Source organism: Callorhinchus milii, unplaced genomic scaffold, assembly GCF_018977255.1.
Source record: "Callorhinchus milii isolate IMCB2004 unplaced genomic scaffold, IMCB_Cmil_1.0 Scaffold17, whole genome shotgun sequence".
Lineage (NCBI taxonomy): Eukaryota > Metazoa > Chordata > Chondrichthyes > Chimaeriformes > Callorhinchidae > Callorhinchus > Callorhinchus milii.
The window spans coordinates 5,503,887-5,522,491 of NW_024704758.1; the positions used below are offsets into that span (position 1 = coordinate 5,503,887).

General features: G+C 42.5%; 1 protein-coding gene across 6 annotated transcripts in view; it reads left to right on the forward strand.

Annotated features, from left to right (window-relative positions):
* Positions 1 to 696: 696 nt before the first annotated feature.
* Positions 697 to 18,605, forward strand: part of abcc8 (ATP-binding cassette, sub-family C (CFTR/MRP), member 8) — a 64,284-nt gene continuing 46,375 nt past the window's right edge. For all 6 annotated transcript variants that reach the window (XM_042341325.1, XM_042341327.1, XM_042341329.1 and 3 more), the window contains exons 1-8: positions 697 to 889; positions 1,255 to 1,396; positions 3,678 to 3,799; positions 6,942 to 7,108; positions 9,691 to 9,933; positions 11,928 to 12,116; positions 13,480 to 13,644; positions 16,502 to 16,657. In XM_042341325.1, coding sequence (XP_042197259.1) covers positions 742 to 889; positions 1,255 to 1,396; positions 3,678 to 3,799; positions 6,942 to 7,108; positions 9,691 to 9,933; positions 11,928 to 12,116; positions 13,480 to 13,644; positions 16,502 to 16,657 — 1,332 coding nt within the window. In that variant the 5' untranslated portion in view covers positions 697 to 741. The remainder of the gene's footprint in view (positions 890 to 1,254; positions 1,397 to 3,677; positions 3,800 to 6,941; positions 7,109 to 9,690; positions 9,934 to 11,927; positions 12,117 to 13,479; positions 13,645 to 16,501; positions 16,658 to 18,605) is intronic.

Below are 18,605 nucleotides of genomic sequence, written 5' to 3' on the forward strand. Positions count from 1 at the left end.
GGAGGGTGACTAAAGAGAAAGAATATTGAGACAGTAACAGTATAACCGTAAATCCCAGCGTTCAGAGAGCGGAACACTCACTCACTCACATTCAGACTGAAAATAAGTCCACTCGGGTCACAGCAGATTTTTTTTGTTGTTCATCTGAGGCTTTGCGCACCCAAAGGAATGGTTGGATTCCCGGGGTGGGGGGGGGGGGGGTGGGGGGTGTCGGGTCTCCCGGGGTGTGGGTGGGGGGGGGGGGTGTGGGGGGTGTCGGGTCTCCCGGGGTGTGGGTGGGTGTATGGAGGGGGGTTGGGGGGTTGGTGGCTGTGTGCAGGGCTGACTGTGTCGGGGGCGGCTCTGCAAACCTACTCAGACCCACACAACTCGATCCCCCAAGTTGGGACCGGGGGGTCAGTCAGTCACAGTCACACAGTCACTGTCAGTCACTGATGTAAATGAGAGGAATGGATCTCCGCACTCGTCAGTCAGGAGATCGCTGTCAGTTCATTCACAGCTCGTCCCGTCTGCGATCCTCATCCCTTTACCCCCCCACCCCCACCCCCACCCCACCACCAACCCCAACCCCCCACACCCCCACACCCCCTCTTCCCTCCCTTCAACGATAGACATGTGTTTTCCTTCCTGAGAATGCGCTAAACCTTTTTTTCTCTCCTTTCTTCTTGTTGCCCCCCCCCCCCCCCTCCTCCTCCTCCTTCCTCCTCCTCCGTGGATTGTGCTCAGACCCCCAGTGCCACCATGTCCTTGGCTTTCTGTGGCAATGACAACGACACGGCGGCTTACAACGTGGACCAGGGGGTCCTCAACAACGGCTGCTTCGTGGACGCGCTCAATGTGGTCCCACACGTATTCCTGCTCTTCATCACCTTCCCCATCCTATTTATAGGTAAGCTCTCCCCCCCCCCCCACCACCCCCAAACCCCCCACTCCCCCCCCCACTCCCACCACCCACTCCCCTCCCCCCCAAACCCCCCCACTCCCCCTCCCTCCTCCTGCAAAATCACGAGCGTTTTATTTTACGCGTTTGCGGTCATTTATTTTGTTTGCATTCCCCCTCCCCAACTCCCTCCCCCCTCCCCATTCCCTCCCCCACCCACCTCTCAAAAAAAAAAAAAAAATCCCAGAGAGAAAATTGTACAAATGCATTTTTTTTTATTCCGCATGTGACATTTCCACTGCAATCTCTCTCTCTCTCCCTCTCTCCTCTCTCTCTCTCTCTCCCTCTCTCCCTCTCTCCCCGTGTTTTGAAAGGATGGGGCAGTCAAAGTTCCAAAGTGCACATCCACCACAGCACTTGGCTGCACTTCCCGGGCCACAACCTGCGATGGATCCTCACTTTTATTCTCCTGTTCGTGCTGGTGTGCGAGATTGCGGAGGGCATCGTTTCGGACGGGTGAGTGTGGTTTACGGCTCGGTCTGTTGGTGCTATTTTTACTCTCTCTCTCTCTCACTCTCGCTCACTCTCACTCTCACTCACTTGCTGAGTCTGCGTTTGTCTCTCTGTCCGTCTGTGTGTCTCTGAGTCTGTCTGTCTGTGTGTGTGTGTCTCTCGGAGTCTGTGTGTGTGTGTGTGTGTCTCTCTGAGTCTGTCTGTGTGTGTCTCTCAGAGTCTGTCAGTCTGTCTGTGTGTGTCTGTCTGTCTGTCTGTCTGTGTGTGTGTGTGTGTGTGTGTCTCTCTGAGTGTCCGTCTGTGTATGTGTGTCTCTCGGAGTCTGTCTGTGTGTGTGTCTCTGAGTCTGTGTGTGTGTGTGTGTGTGTGTCTCTGTGTGTGCGTTTCTGAGTCTCTGTCTGTGTGTGTCACTGAGTCTCTGTCTGTCTGTGTTTCTTTCTGTGTCTGTCTGTGTGTGAGTCTGTGTCTCTGAGTCTATGTGTGTGTGTGCGTCTCTGAGTCTCTGTCTGTGTGTGTGCGTCTCTGAGTCTCTGTCTGTGTGTGTGCGTCTCTGAGTCTCTGTCTGTGTGTGTGCGTCTCTGAGTCTCTGTCTGTGTGTGTGCGTCTCTGAGTCTCTGTCTGTGTGTGTGCGTCTCTGAGTCTCTGTCTGTGTGTGTGCGTCTCTGAGTCTCTGTCTGTGTGTGTGCGTCTCTGAGTCTCTGTCTGTGTGTCTCTGAGTGTGTGTTTCTCTTTTTCTCTGTGTCTGTGTACCTAGACCAAGCGGGTTCTATCCCCCTCTTCCCTGCAGTGTGACTGAGCATGTGATTCACCTTCACGTTATTAACCTACTGAAGAAACTCCTTCATATCACCCCTCCAAATCACACGCACAAATAAGATTGTTGCCAAAAGAAATCACCAGCTACCCACATATTTAGTTAAACGTGTGCAGAACAACAATCAAAATATTACAGAATTGAGCAGAATATTATGCCAGTACTAGAAGGTTATTACAACACCATGTGAAATGTAGCCTGACAAAGTGTAACTTGCACATTTTGCAAGGCTTCCCTTTGAAGACGGATTCTGAGGTTTCAAACTAATAGTGCTATTGTATTTCATCTCACTGGTGCCATTCTCTCTTAATATGAACCTGCTCTTAACTCTGAGCTGTGCTAACATAAAAGCCCCATCATTTCTAAGGAGAGAAAAGCATTGATTGGTGCTGATTATGTACAATCGGCTGCTGCGGTTCGCCCTTAAAATATACAATTAATTCACATCACAGTATATCCCGTGATGCGCTTTGAGACGTCTCTAACAATTGATAAGATGCTATATCAGATGCAAGGATTATTATTCCTGTGTTGAGCCCCACCCCCTCACCTGCGAAAGAGAAATAGTCTCTAAAATAATGGGTAGTGTGTTCACTTTGAGGGCAAACTGGACCCATGGCAAGCATTGCCAGTAATGCAGAAAGATTTCTTGACTCAGACAGAAGTCTGGTTCAATATTGTGTAATGGATAACTTTCCCATGGGAGGATGCATACAACCTTGATGTGAAGTCTTGACTAGGCTGCACATCTTTTCAAATATATAGAGGTTTACCCGCATGAAATCCTGTAAAGTGCTCTGAGACGTCTCAACAAAGTGACGAGACCCTTTATTAACTGCAAATATTGTTATTGGGGGATCCACTAACTATCATCAGGAATCCCAAAGGAACAGGGAATTAGGAACAGAATTCATCCCATCAAGCCCATTCCACCTTACCATTCTATGGCCCGTGTACCATAATCTATCCTAGCTCTACCTTCCTGCTATATTCCTTGAAATCTGTACTTGCCATCTCATTTCTGGGATAACCATCACTGAATTTTCTTGTAAAAGAAAAGAGAATTTATATCAGATGATCACACAAAAGGTTCAGGTGAAGGGGACCTTTCGGTCCATTCTCATCCTTCCAGGAAAACAATCTGCCAATCCATTAACAACTGGGTTCATACTTACTGCTAGGTAAACAGAGGTGTGTGAAATGAGAAAACTTGCCTAATGTTTTGCCCTGCCCGGGAATTGAACCCATGTCCTCCCACTTGGGAAGTGAGTGCTCTAACTAATATGCTACAGGATTCGACTATAGCAATCCACTATAACAGGACTCCATTGCTCTATAACTGGGCAATGCAGTTATAAGGAAAGTTATTTTAAGAATCATCTTAAGAATAGTGGAACACTGATTCTTTTAGAAACAAATGCATTGTGGTAACATTTTTGGTAAGTTGACCTTTTGTTTGTGTGATCTCAGGTTTTCGGAATCCAGTCATCTGCACCTCTACATGCCAGCTGGCATGGGCTTCATGGCTGCCGTCACTTCGATTGTTTATTATCACAACATCGAAACATCAAACTTTCCCAAACTATTACTAGGTATGTCTCTTTGTAGTGCTGATAGACTTGTACTGCTTTTTTTTTCGGGCACTGCTATCGTTCGCTCACAAAACAATAACGACCTTACAGTATGTCCCGTGAAGCGTTTTGAGATGTGGTCCTGGTGTGAAAGCTGCAATACCAAATGCAAGGATTATCGTTATTCCTGTATGAAGTGACATCAGCAGTGCTTCTGGTACATAGGAAGTGATTCCAGTGATGTTTGAACTTTGTTTTTGTGCGGAAAGCTGGTTGGTATTTGTAGATAGTGCAGGTACACAGGACCATTGCGCTGTACCACAAGCAAACCTACCCTTAAACCAAAAGCTTATACCAGGGTCGCCCTGCACTGCCAGTTCTTGCAAAGTATTGGAGGTATGCTTCACATCTACACAGAGTGAGTTTCATGAATGAGTTTCTTTCTGCCAATATTTAGACAGAAATGGCTGAGATCTTTGTTAAACGAGGCACTTTTGTTGGGTTGAACTAATTAAGCAGTCAATAAGTGCACTCCCTTGGGCACCCGTTAATGGCACAATCACAACTAAAGGGTCAACTGGATACCATATAATGACCAACTGATTATGTTCTTTAAAGGCTCATTGCCTGTATAGCCGTAATTTGTAGCCAAAGCTGCTTCTTGGCACGTGAACCTGTAGACTATTAATATGAATTCTGTTGAACTGTCCCTTTAAGAAGAGACTGTCTCTCTCTTTCTCTGCACATGGTCAGGCTGGCAGAAGCACGTCAATGCTCCTGAAATAACTTGTGTTGTCCACTGCTGAAGGATGGTATCAACCTTAACCATCACTATGGTACACAACGATATCTCTGAGTGACTGATAGTGTAACAGATCATAGTGGTTGAACATTGTACTAACCTACATCATGAGATGATATATTGTAGATTTAATCTAATAGTTAAAAGTATCTATATCCAGGCCACCTGAATGTGGCTGTAAAGGGACTCACCGTGGGTCGGAGAAAGTTTTGAGTCATCCTCCCGAAGAGGAAAGGCATTATATAAATACAAGTTGTTGTGGTTGTGTTATTACTGCCCTGCTGCATCAGTGAGTCAAAGCCCTGACAGGTAAGGCAATGCTTGCCTAATGAGTACTATACTACCTGGTTGTTTTAAACACGTTAAGTCATCCTTTCAAAATGAGAGATGCTGTATAAATGTAAATAGTGTTTTTGTAGTCATTGCTGTTGCCAGAAGGTGAGGAATAGTGACTAAGATATGCAGTGCTTATTTTTCAACTTTTTTAAAAAAAAGTTGTTCCTTGTGACAACTGCTGAACATTGCTGTGTGCAAATTGGCTGTCACGATCCGTCTCCAAAATAATCCATTCGCTACGCTTTTCAGTAAATCCCATGAAGCACTTTGTGACACCCACCTGACTTGAGATAATCAGCACTAACTTGTATAGTGCTCTTCACACTGGGTAGTGTCTTGGAGTACAGTACAGTATTAAATGTAAAGACTGTAAATCTTTACATTTAATACTGTACTTTTCACATCAAGAGGGCATCTTAAAGTGCCTGACAGGATTTTACTGTAATGCGTGATACTGTATAATTCATAGGCAAAGGTGGCAGCCAATTTGCACATATGACTGTCCCATAAACAGCCACCAATTTTATTTGGGGCATTGTCAGCCAGGGGACCAAATGAAAGTTTTTATTTAAAGTTTTAATTAGCAGATGGAATGGGCTAAGAAAACCCTGCAATTGTATTCATATTCCTGAATTAGCAACGATATTCGTTAATCATCAATCACTTGTGGTGCTCTTCCCAACCTCTCGCCTCCCCCCCACCCACCATACCCACACCCAGTGTAGTGACTATGTACTTTTAATTGAATGGCTTCTCGTGTTAAGAAAGAGCCACAAATGCCTGCCTTCTGCCCACAACATAAAGTAACTCATTTCGCAGAGTATTTGGATCTGTCAGGGCTTTGGCTCATACAGGGTTAAGAACCAACCCTAAATTTATCCGTTAAGTATTGAAGAATTGAACTAGAAACATTCATCAAAAAAAGTATTCGGCGCAACAATTGGTCAAATCCCAACCGAATCCTCTGAAGCAAAAGTTTTAATCCAGCAAGACGTGGACACAATATGCAGTGATTATTTTAACCCTTTAAATTAAAGTTAGATGGAAGCATGTGCAGGCTGGTTTGTTTTATGGGAATTAATAAATATTAATAATACTCCTTGCATTTGATATAGCACCTTATCACATCTTCAAGACATCTCAAAAAGCTCCGCAGAATATACTGTAAAGTGAATTGGCTGTAAATTTTGTGGGCGAAAGGAAATATAGGAAAAAACGGGCAGTGATTTCCTCCTCCCTTGGATTCACATAGCCTCACAAACCACTAGTAGAGATTCAGTGAGCAGCGAAGTTGTAAATCCCTGATATTAAGTGACCTTCACATCCGCGTGTACGTGTGTGTCCTCTCACCTGTATGTATTACTCCAATAAAACTGAAACCTCATAGATGGTAATTAAAAGCCTGAGGTCTATCACAAAACTTAACATCTTTGATATTAAAAAAAAGGGTTTGCAGGGACAAATAACTAGGGAATCTGGGTTTCAAATTCTTTGAAAGACTGTATTGATATCCTTTTTTGTATACAGATACACAGTCAATCAGCATGGAAATAGGCCATTTGGCTTAACTAGTCCATGTCAGTGTTTGTACTCCACACAAACCTTCCAGCAGTGAGTTCCACATTGTTGCCATCCTCTGCATGAAGAAATTCTTCCTAAACTTAGCACAAAGTAGTCTTTACCACTGAAGCTTAGTACAAATAATTAGACTTTATAATCTAGTATATTGGCTACAATTGGTTGCTAAATTTCGCCCACAAAATATACAGTCAATTTACTTCACAGTATATTCTGTGAAGCCTTTGAGATGTCTCATAGACATGATAAGGCACTATATCAAATGCAAAGATTATTATTGTAAGCTATAATAGCAAGAACTTGAAGATACAAACCAAGATATTTCCCCTCAAGGCCTTATGTTTCTGGTTTCTTTAACAGAAAACTTCATTAACTGTGTCAATTCTGGCATTTGCTCTATTTTTGGCTTAGTTGGGATGCTAAGAATGGTGTTCCTTTACCTTGCAGCCTTGCTGGGCTACTGGACTATTGCCTTCATCACAAAAACAATAAAATTTGCCAAGTTTTGTGAGCTGGGCATTGGGTTGAGCCAGCTCCGCTTCTGCATTGCTGCACTGCTGGTCGTGTTATATGGGATGCTATTGGTGGTGGAAATCAACGTCATCAGAGTGCGGGTAAGTGGGTGTGGGCAGTGTCTGTCTCTGCAATGTCATCTTAGACTATGTGAGTTCAAAATCCCAATGTGGGGCTTGAACCCACAACATTGGCCTCCGAGGCGAGCGTGCAACCGGCTGAGCCAGGTTGACACATGAAAATGTATAGAGTTAACAGGCTGAATAGTTTTTTTTTGCATTTCAGTAACATTCCTAGTGCAGGAATTTAAATAAAATCCAGCGACATCCACATTCACTTGGTAAGGGCACTGCCAGTTGGACATATTATAATCCTTGCATTTGATATTGCGCCTTATCAAGTCTTCAAGACATCTCAAAGCGCTTCACAGAATATACTGTAATGAATTGACTGTATGTTTTGTGGGCGAAACACACATTGTACTGTGTGTTCATATGTCCTGGGCCCTGAGGATGATTCTTACATTAAGCTGGCATAGTGCTGAGGGAAGAAGCGTAGCAAGTCTTCGGTCTAAGGTGAATCTAAATCTGAGCCCTAGGAGGTTCCTGATACAGATCTTGTCCATTTCAAACCAGTTATAGCAGCCTGGAGACTGGGTGTGGGAGATGTGCTGTTGAGTGTATTTATTTACTAGAGCGACAGCTGCAGAAGTATTGAATTACGTGCTGTAATTCCAATTCTGCTTTATTGCTATGTTTCCCCCAAGCTTGCACACGACTGTTCACCACTTTTCAAAGGCTGCATTTTAATATGATTGTATTTCACACACCAGTGGCTTCATTAAAATATACACTTATCCCCATCTGGCAGTTGATTCATTAAATAAACATAGAACACTGTTATAAGTAACTAAATAAAATCCTTGCAATTGATTCTTGCATACATATATTTTTAACAATGTTTCTTGTTACTGAAGTCACTGGCTTTGATCTGAGGCCTGCTCTTATGCCTCCAAATATAAGGATTGAAATGATTTCCGATCCAATTCTGTCCCTGACTTTCTATTTTGGTCCAGATGCCTTTATAGTTCAGCCTGAGATACTTTCTAAATTGGTCGTACTTGTTAGACTGAGAAGAAATGCTGGTGACTTTCTCTTAAGGATTCTAACAATTAGGAAGCCTTGTGTTCTGCCTGGCCTACAGGAATCCAAAGAAATCTCTTAGATATCTGAACATCATTCCAATTTCTGTTGTGATCAACAGTGACCACTCAGTAATGTCAGATGCACTTGTGTACTAAACTAAAGAGGTCAAATTATAAATTGGGGAAGTAAAAGGAAGTTCAAACATCCAGGACAATGTAATCCATTGCACACCATGTGGAAATAGAACTGTATAATACACCTGAAATACAGCAGCATATCAAATGGAAGCAGTCTTTCTTGTATATCTGATGGCCTTTGTATCGAGAGAGAAACAAGAAATCAAATTGACCTTAGAGCAGAAATGGTATTACAAGGGCTTGTTATTTGTCCACTTCGGATGGGTATTGCCAACAGCACAGACTTTCCAAAGTGCAGAGCCAATAAACTCAGCATTGCAAGAGAGATATTTTCAAATTACTTTGCAAATAATTTAGTGCGAAAAGCATTTTGATAAAGTATTCTTCAAGTTTGATCGGTTTACATTTAATTGCTGGTCATGACTGCAGGGAACATTACAGGCTTCAGCAATACTTCTTGTGCCTGGAGATGTGAATTCAGGCAACCTCTGTCAAGTTACTTCTACCCTAAGCTTAGTACCCTATGACATTTCTACTATGCATATCTCTGCAGGCTGCCAAGGAAAGAGGAAGGTAGTGTAAAGTGTGTGAATTGGTTAGCTGTAATGTCTCGGGTTCTTCTTTACCTTGCATGTGTCTGGTCTTCACTTCAGTGACAGAGGGAAATGCAGAAGGGGCTTCTCCATAGGGAGAAAGGGGAAACTAGTGTTGGAGTTGCCTTGGGATGATTTAGTGCAAACATAACAAGACTGACACTAGCAAAGGCTTGGGAGCCAACATGAAAGGTGTTGCATCAGATGCAAGGATTACTATAATATTCAGAGAATTCTATTCCAGGCTGCTTTCAGTGAAGTTTTTGATGTCAGACATCAGTTGATGGCTACAAAAGGATGTTAACAATTCTGAGATCAATTGCCAGAGGCTGTGAATTTGCTCTGCTCAGACTGCTGATGTGATAAGCTCCCAACATGCTTCCCTTGGCTGTTTTTAGGAGAAGTGAAGTCTTAGTGTATTGGTTAGAGCACTTGTCTCGCAAGCGAGAGGACTTGGGTTTGTTTCCCAAACAGGGCGAAACATTGAGCAAGTTTCCTTACTCCACATGCCTCTGTTTACTTAGCAGTAAATAAAATCCGGTTGTTTGTGATTGGTGGATTGCTATTCTGGGAGTAATAATGCCTTCAAAAAATAAATAATTCAAAATAGTAATTTGGCCATTCAATTCATAACTGTTAGTGGGACACTGCTGTGCTCAATTGGCTGCCACTTTTCACCCACAAAATATAGTCAGTTCACTTTACAGTATTTTCTGTGAAGTGCTTTGAGACAGCTCGAAGACTTGATAAGGTGCTATATCAAATGCAAGGATTAATATTGCTGACTGGGTTGTTTGTACTATCTTAGCGTTACATCTTCTACAAGCATTCACGGGAGGTGAAACCTCCAGAGGACCTACAGGATTTGGGGGTGCGATTCCTACAGCCCTTTGTCAACCTGCTGTCCAAAGGTACTTACTGGTGGATGAACACCTTCATCACAACTGCACACAAGCGGCCGATTGACCTGAAGGCCATCGGCAAGCTTCCTTTCGCAATGAGGGCCGCCACCAATTACATCGACTTGAAGGACGCTTATGACGCACAAAAGGTAAAGGATTTCATTACTCATGACGAATGGATGAATAGGCAGAGATCAATTTTGTTGAAGGCCTCTTCATAGCCATTGTGGTTGGCCTAGAGAGCGAGAATCTGCGTTTTGCCTCCAAATAAACTAAGGCAGGCAATACACGTTGCCATCAGTTTCTCACTGCCCTACACCCTGTACATGCAATAATACTCATTCATTCTCTGCATGTAAGACCAATTTCTCAGGACGAGGAATGCCAGGTTAGAAGAAGCTTCAAATCCCCCATCTCCCTCCACCCCTGTTAACGATATGGTCCTCTTTATCATGTGTAAATTTTATGCATTAACTCACTTAAGTAGCAATACAAACTGAATACACGTGTTATCTTTGCCTCTCGTGCATCTAATTACATTGTCACGTCATGTCAGAGGGAGCATGAGATTCGAGGAATTAATCAAGCAACCCCTGCGTCAATGAGGGAAGCCTTTTTCACATTCAAGGCTCATGACATTAACAGGCTGTATCTACTTGTTGGTGAGTCAAAATTGAGGAGGCATAAATATGAAACACCCTGGAGCAGATCTAAAAGGGAGTTTAGGAGGAACTTCTCAATCCAGAGGGTGTCTCTGCCAGAAGCTGTGGGTGAATCCGAAAGCATCAATACACTTAAGAAGAAACTTAACATGTAACATAAATCCTCCTATGACAGGGTCTCGCTCGGTTTAATTCCTCAGACATTCACTGCAGTGCTAAATAATGAGTCCAACTTCTTTCAAAACAATAATGCAGTGTCTGTGCTTGTGTCCATAATTGCTAGAAAAATGTATCAAAATATTACTTAAACAACACCCTCTTAAATTTCACTGATTATGCCCAATATTTTGCAGCTGAACTAATTTCACACCCAAAAGGCTTTCATTTTCAGTTGCGTTTTGTATTATATCAGCCTTCAGAACAGAAAAGGCTCTTTGCAGGTTTTGATAGCCACACACACAGATGTACATTGACTTCAAGAAAAACCTGTACACGAAGATCTACATTCACTGACAAAGCATATTAAATCCTGCGAAATGATTTCAGACATCTTGCACATGTTACAGGTGCTTTTTGAAATACAAGGTTTTTCTTTACATTTATACTATATTATTGCACACACTTCAATTGAATATAATTTGGAAGCTGGACTTGTTTTACACTTGAAATGTAAATCTCCAAATATTCACTTAAATAATTGAAAATGAGTATATTTATTACATGCTTAAAATTAAAATACGGAAGTACATTCTTAAAGGTACATAGTTTTCAAAAGCAATGCTGCTTCTGCAATAGCTCAGGTAAAGCCACCACTGAAATATGGGATCTGTGCTGAAATCCTGTACTAGTGATTCAGGTCCATGTTAGAAGGATACCATTTCAACGATGAGTTCCCAGTTTCTTGGCCAATATTCCCCCCTCATCCGAACTCACCAAAATGTCAATGCATTAAATTTCCACCTCACAGCTGGTTTTAGACCTTGTTGGTGCATATTAGCTGCAATGATTAATTACACAGAATCAGTCGTTGTGCTTAAAAGCAAATTACTGTATATGCTCAGATAAGTGACTTGAAAACAATGTATGAAGTGCATTGAGACCTTGTGACGTAAGCTGTGGTATCGAATGCAAATACCATTGAACTTGGTTCCAAACCACTTTGCTAAAACGCACATTTACCTATAACGCGGTTTGTGCTCCAAAACATTTTCCTACCTGAACACAAAGTGGGCGACGACGGGTATGAAATGTGACAGCGGGATTTCACGTGGGGATGGAGTCGGCATGCGCAGTGTCGTCTCTGGTGTTGCCAAGTACTGTGTTATAATGGGGATTAGAATTTTACGAACCCCAACTACCGCCTTATAACACAATCCCACGGTATTTTACTTGATATGATTTGCTACGTTAAGGAATTGACTATTAAAATGCATCGTACTATGCGCTTGCTTTAACGTTGAATGTGCTTCTGTCTATTGTAGAAGAAGACCTCCATTGGCCCCCAGGGCTCAAAGCTGATTTGGCGAGTGTTACGGCAGGCGTTCGGGCGTCCCATCGTCCTCAGCAGTACATTCCGCATCATGGCCGACTTACTGGGATTCGCAGGCCCTCTGTGCATCTCTGGGATTGTACATCACCTGAGCGATGAAAACAAAACCTTCCGACCTCAGGTACAGTGGGGTTCAAGCTACCTTTCAACTTTAAGGTCCTCCCCCTCACCTGTAAATCTCTTCATGCTAGTACCACCTCCCTACCACTGTGATCTTCTCTTACCCCACTCCTCAGCTTGACACCATTGATAGCTGAACCTTCATCTGAACCACCGGCAACCTCTGGAATTCTCTCTCTCTGCCTTTCTGTCTCACCTCTATTTGTCTTGAAATCCCATCTGAAACCCTATTTCTTTGGCTGCATCTGTGGTCACCTGCCAACACCCTCCCACCAACCCCCACCATCTTTCCCTTACTCCACCCCCATGTCTGTAAAGCATTTAGAGGTATTATTCAAAGTGAAGGTGTTACTCACAATCTAGGCTGACACGGCAGTGCAATGTTGGAAGAGTGCTATTATTGTTGGAGGTGCTACCTACTGAGCCAGTTTGATTTCAGAAACATTGAAGTGATAGAGGAGAATTATAGGAACTTAGGAAATGCTAGAGGATCAAAGACCAATGTCCATCCAGTTCACCTCCCACCATCCTGGGAGTCGCATGCACATGTCTTGTCTGGAACTACTCATATACTGTATCCAAGAATATTATTTCCTAAAAGAAATCTATCTTAATTTGCATTTGAAAGAATCGACACTTTCTACTTCCACAGACTCCCTAGGGAGCCTGTTCCATAGATTTACCAGTCGCTCATCAAAATAGTGTTTCCACATATGACTTTGTGGGACATTGCTGTGCATGGATTGGCTACTGAAATAGAATACTTTATATTAAATCCCGTGAAGTGCTTTGGAACTTCCTACTGATGTAAAAGGCGCTGTATCAAATGCAAGGATTATTGTTTCCCTATTCCTAATCCCTTTTGTGCCAGACTAGCTCAGTTGGTAGCTCTCTTACCTGTACTGATTACATCATATGACTGTAAAGTAATATTTTAGAAGTGCATGTCTTGTTTCAATCTATAGAAGAGAAAGGTCAGCGCTGTTGTAAGTTTCCATTGTAATGTGGGGACAAAATAATTACTGTCATGAAAAGCACTTGTAGTGGGCTTAGTCAGCCTGACATTTCACAGCAAAAGCCTTGATTGATGCTAGAATAGTTTAGGGATTAGTTTTCAATTCGGAACACTGAATTGCATGTGGTTTTCAGGATTGCATTGTTATAAGTGGTCTTCAATACAGCAAAGCGGATAGGTTGGGGTCCCAGTAATAAACTACTGTCCCTTTGAGTTGACTTGGGATTTGCAGTGGCAAAAGGACTTCCTTTGGTGCCAACACATTATTAAAAAACAGAATGTCTAAAATACTATATTTTGTAATGTGGAATGTGATGCATTACTCACAGCCCCTGCTCTTCCTTCGCAGGTCAAACTGCAGGGAGTTTACTTCATTTCGTCCCAGGAATTCCTGGCCAATGCCTATGTCCTCGCTGTCCTTTTATTTCTGGCCCTGCTTCTCCAAAGGACATTTCTCCAGGCATCATACTACGTTGCCATAGAAACTGGAATTAACCTACGAGGAGCCATCCAGGTACTGATTGATTATTCAGGTTAGAATTTGTCGTGTTGCTAAGATATTTCCTCTTGGGATGGTTTCTGCCAATTGGTCTCTTTTCTCCCTTTCTTGTTGCAGTATTTTGACTCTTGTTTTCCTTCTATCAGACCAGGCACCCTGCAATGCTGCTTGTCAAAGCCCCCTCTTCATATGGAGTCCTGTAGCTCAGTGGTTAGAGCACTCGCTTTGCAAGTGAGAGATCTGAGTTCAATTCCAGACAGGGCGAAACCTTGGGCAAGTTTCCTTACTCCACACAGAGCCTAATAATAATCCCTCCAAAACCAAAAACAATAATAAATTGGTCATATTCAATCTACGACTGTTTGTGGGACATTGCTGTGCGCAATTGGCTGCCGCGTTCGCCCACAAATATACAGTCAATTCACTTTACAGTGTGTTCTGTGAAGCGCTTTGGGACGTCCTCCCGACGTGAAAAGCGCTATATCAAATGCAAGGATTATTATTATTATTATTATTATCTGATCTTTTCATCCTATTAACTCTCCTGCTAAACCTGCAAACCAGCAGAATCTGAATAGCTTTCCACTGAGCAAGGCTTGAGTCTTAGACAAGGTACCACCAGGTACACTCTTCTCTTAAAGAGCTGCACATATCTTGCCAGGCAATGGTTCTGTAATGGGACTAAAGCTCAGGGAAGGAGAGTAGACACTTTAGACTTAATAACCTTGCAAAGAGAATGGGGCACATGCAGAATTGATTGTCCAGGCAGGTGGGCTCAGGCAGATTAGATTACGTGAACCAATTTGAGAGGCAATTAGATTTTTTTGGTTGAAGTGATCAAATTGAGCGTGATAGACTGAGCTGCATGTAAATGTTTTTATTTCAGGACCACCAGATGGAAAATAAAGAGCTCTACCTGACTACCCTCAATAGATTTTATTTTAAGAGTTTGAAAGTTCGCATATGAGGCTGGTGTTAACTAGCATGCTTTTTCCTGAAATAGTAAAATCCATGACCTACTGCTGAACTTGACACTTCTTTTGGTTCCTTGTGATAAAGTGAACACAAGCCATAAACACTTGAAATAATAATAATCCTTATCCATTTGATACAATGCCTTTTACATCTGGAAGCTGTCTCAATGTGCTTCAAAAGCTCTTCACATAAAGTGCAGTGACTGTTTTGTGGGCAAATGCGGCATGTACTTAGCTCACAGCAGTGTCCCCCAAACAGCCAGGAAGTGAATAACTGGGATTGTTGCCCAAAACACTGGGAGAAACTCCCCTCTCTTTTCAAATAGCAGCGTAGGATCTTCAGTTTCCTTCTGAACAGATAGACTTGTAGCTATCCCACTGGAGTCCTGAAGCTCAGTGGTTAGAGCACTCACCTCGCAAATGAGAGACCTGGCAGGGTAAAACCTTTGGTAAATTTCCTTACTCCACGTGCCTGGTAATAATCCCTCAAGGAAATAAATAAAACAACAATTTGGTCACTCAATCCATGATTGTTTGCGGAACGTTGCTGTGCGCAATTGGATGTTGAGTTTTGTCCACAAATATACAGTCAATTCACTTTACAGTATATTCTGTGAAGAGCTTTGGGACGTCTAGAAGACGTGAAAAGCACTATATCAAATGCAAGGATTATCATAGTCTGAAGGGGTCAGTTTAACATCTCATCCAAAGTATGGCATCTCCAGTAATGCAGCAAATCTCTACCACTGCCTTGTAGTGTCAGAACTCATCGTGTCTAAGCTAAGTCCTGATGTGGGTCTTGAACCCACAACCTTCTGATGTAGAGGTGAGAGTGCTACCAACTGAGCCACAGTGAAACTGCTTGCTGCAGCGATTGATTTCTACCTTCACTCAGGATAACTAAGAAATGCTTCAAGCTGGTTTACTCCATGGTCTGTACGAGAATTGTGCTTTGCAGAGGATTTAATATTTTCGTTTGATTTCTTGAATGAAAGTACGATTTGCTTTTGAACTCTACTAACATTATTCTATTCATTTTAATTTCTTTTATGGCAGGGGTAAAATGTGTATGCATTGAAGTAACTGAACAATTTGCTTTTGAAGTCTACTAACATTATTCCATTCATTTTAATTTCCTCCTTTTATGTAGGAGGAAATTAAATGTAGGGTGCGATTTGTATGGATCGAAGTAACTGACATTGTAAAAANTACCCCCAGTGAGAGGTTTTAGCTTCTCATGTAGGGGAGGTTACTTACTCATAGATTAGGAAGATAATAATAATAATCCTTGCATTTGATATGTGCCTTATCTTGTCATGGAAATATCTCAAAGCATTTCACAGGATATACTGTGAAGTGGTTTGACCGTATTTTGTATTCATGGGTTATGCCTCAGTTAGTCTATGACTGACAGACTGGCTGCTGAATGGTATCAGTTGATTACCCAGAACATTTGACACTCAAACTCTACACAGTAGTAAGAAGATGGATTTGCTGTTCTATTCCAAGGTTAAGTAGAATTAACTCTAATGTGTGAATAATGCACCTCTGTAGCTTCATAAATGAATGTTGGTAGCCTTGCATTGTCACAGTTCATGAGGCTGCAAAGTCCTTCTATGATTGTGTGTGAGGGGAATTTGGAAAATCATTGCACCATCCTAACTATGTTTTGAGATTGGCTTTATTCCAGTTTCTTTGTATTTCCACCACTAACCTACAGCCTCTTGTCACCACTGAATGCTGAATCAGAAATATAATATTATTGCAGTAGATGGGCACAGTTGGAGCTGGGTTCTTGCTCATTTCCCAGAAATTGCAGATGTTCTTTATATATGTTTCTTACCTTGGTGAAATTGTGAGAAAGATTACAAGTCTCATTTATTTTATTTAAATTTCAGACAAAAATCTACAACAAGATTCTCCGTCTGTCGACCTCAAACATGTCCATGGGGGAGATGACAATGGGGCAGATCTGCAACCTGGTGGCCATAGATACAAACCAGCTGATGTGGTTTTTCTTTCTCTCTCCCAACCTGTGGGCCATGCCAGTGCAGGTAAGTGTGTGATAAAACCAATCTCTCTCCAAGAATATCAGAATAATCGTTCCATTTAATACATCGTCTTTCACATCAGGAGGATGTCTCCAAGCGCTTCACAGCATTTACTGTAAAGTGTAGTGACTGGATTTTTTAAGTAGGCAAATGCAGCAGCTAATTTGCACACAGCAATATCCCACACACTGCCATGAAATGAATGATCAGTTTTATCTCGGGATTGTTGACTAGGAAATCGGGAAAGAAAGTCTCTTCCGTTTTCTATTAGGGTCATGGGATCTTTAACATCCGCATCAACGGGTGCAGGGATGCTTCAGTTTAAAGTCTCATCCAAAGGATGGCACCTCCAACAATTGCTGATGCACACCCCAAAAACAACAAAATTACGTTTGAATAGAGTCTTTCACATCGGGAGAATGTCCCAAGGCGCTGGACAAGGGCCCGAGCTGGGGGTCGGGATCGGAGAGGGTGGAGAGCCGAGAGGGAAGGAGGGTGACCGAAGGCACAGTCGAAGACGGGGTTCAGAGGTCTTGAAGGTGGCAAGGGAAAGGGTGATGCAGAGGGACTGTGGGATGGAGTTCCAGAGGATGGGGCCAGAGTGGCTGACAGCCTGCCTGCCAATGGTGGGGCGAGTGAGGCGGGGATGTGAAGCAGGCCGGAGTCCGCTGCGTGAGGGAGCGGGCAGGTTGGCAGGATATTAGGAGGTGGCAGAGGTAGAGCAAAACCATAGAGGTTTTTGAAGATGAGGACCAGCACTGCAATGGAGTGTCAGTCTAGACTGTACACTCAAAGTCCCAATGTGATATTCTCCTGGCTTGGAAGGCAGCATATTCCTGCAGTGATTTATTATTGTATTATTACTTTCCCTGGGGAACAATTGACCTTAATTGAGATAATATCACTGAGTTTGTGATATTATTTATTGCATTGTTATCACTGCAATCAGTCTACAGTGTAACTCGCCATATCACATTAAGCAATGAGCAATTGAGCTGATTCTTGTATGAAGTTAGAGTTCTTCATATCATCCTTTCAGATGTTGCAAAGCAGCAGGTGAAGAGATACAGGTTCAGGAGAGTGAAGGGCAATTTTAGCACAGACACCTTGAGGTTTTTCTTTATGTAAAGATTGACCGGGTGGAGCAGTGAAAGCCAAGGCACTGGATTGAATTAAGGGCAGCTGAGTATGTATTCTGGAAGATTGAAATTAAATCGTTCGAAGGATCTTCTTCAACTGTACCTCTCTTGTAATCTTTCATGGAAACTTTATAAATGTATTTTTTTAAAACTTTCTGTGCCTCACTATAGCAAAATAATTGTATATTGCTAAACATATATCCAAACTTTAATGTGAAATCCCTGCATCCAGAGGATACCTGGGACCCATCTCTACTCTCTGCTAGGATCTTGCCGTGACTGAGCCATGTATTTTCAATGAAAACTTTGGATGAGACAATAAACCAAGGTCCGTTCTGTTCGCGTGGATGATAAAGATCTCATGGCACTATTCAAAAAGAGAAGCGAGTTTCTCTCTTCCAGTGTCCTGGCTAACATTCCCCAAATAAAATCGGTCACTTACTGTTTATGGGACATTGCTGTGTGCAATTGTGTTACCTCATTTCACCCACAAAATACAGTCACTCCACTTTACAGTATATCCTGTGAGGTGCTTTGAGACATCTCAGTGACTTGATAAGGCGTTGTATCAGATGCAAGGATTATATTTATTATTATTAACGGGAATGGTAGCTTTGAACCTGCTTGGGAGCTGAACTGGAGCTGTCTAGGCCTCAGTTCTGAAAGTGCTGTATTGAGCACACTTGGCTGGCACTGGGGTTTTCATTGGTTAGGAAGCAACAGATAATGTCTCCCATTATAACTACAACATGACTATTTTTAGCGTAAGATAGATTACAGAACCCTCATACACAAGGGAATGATTTGATTCT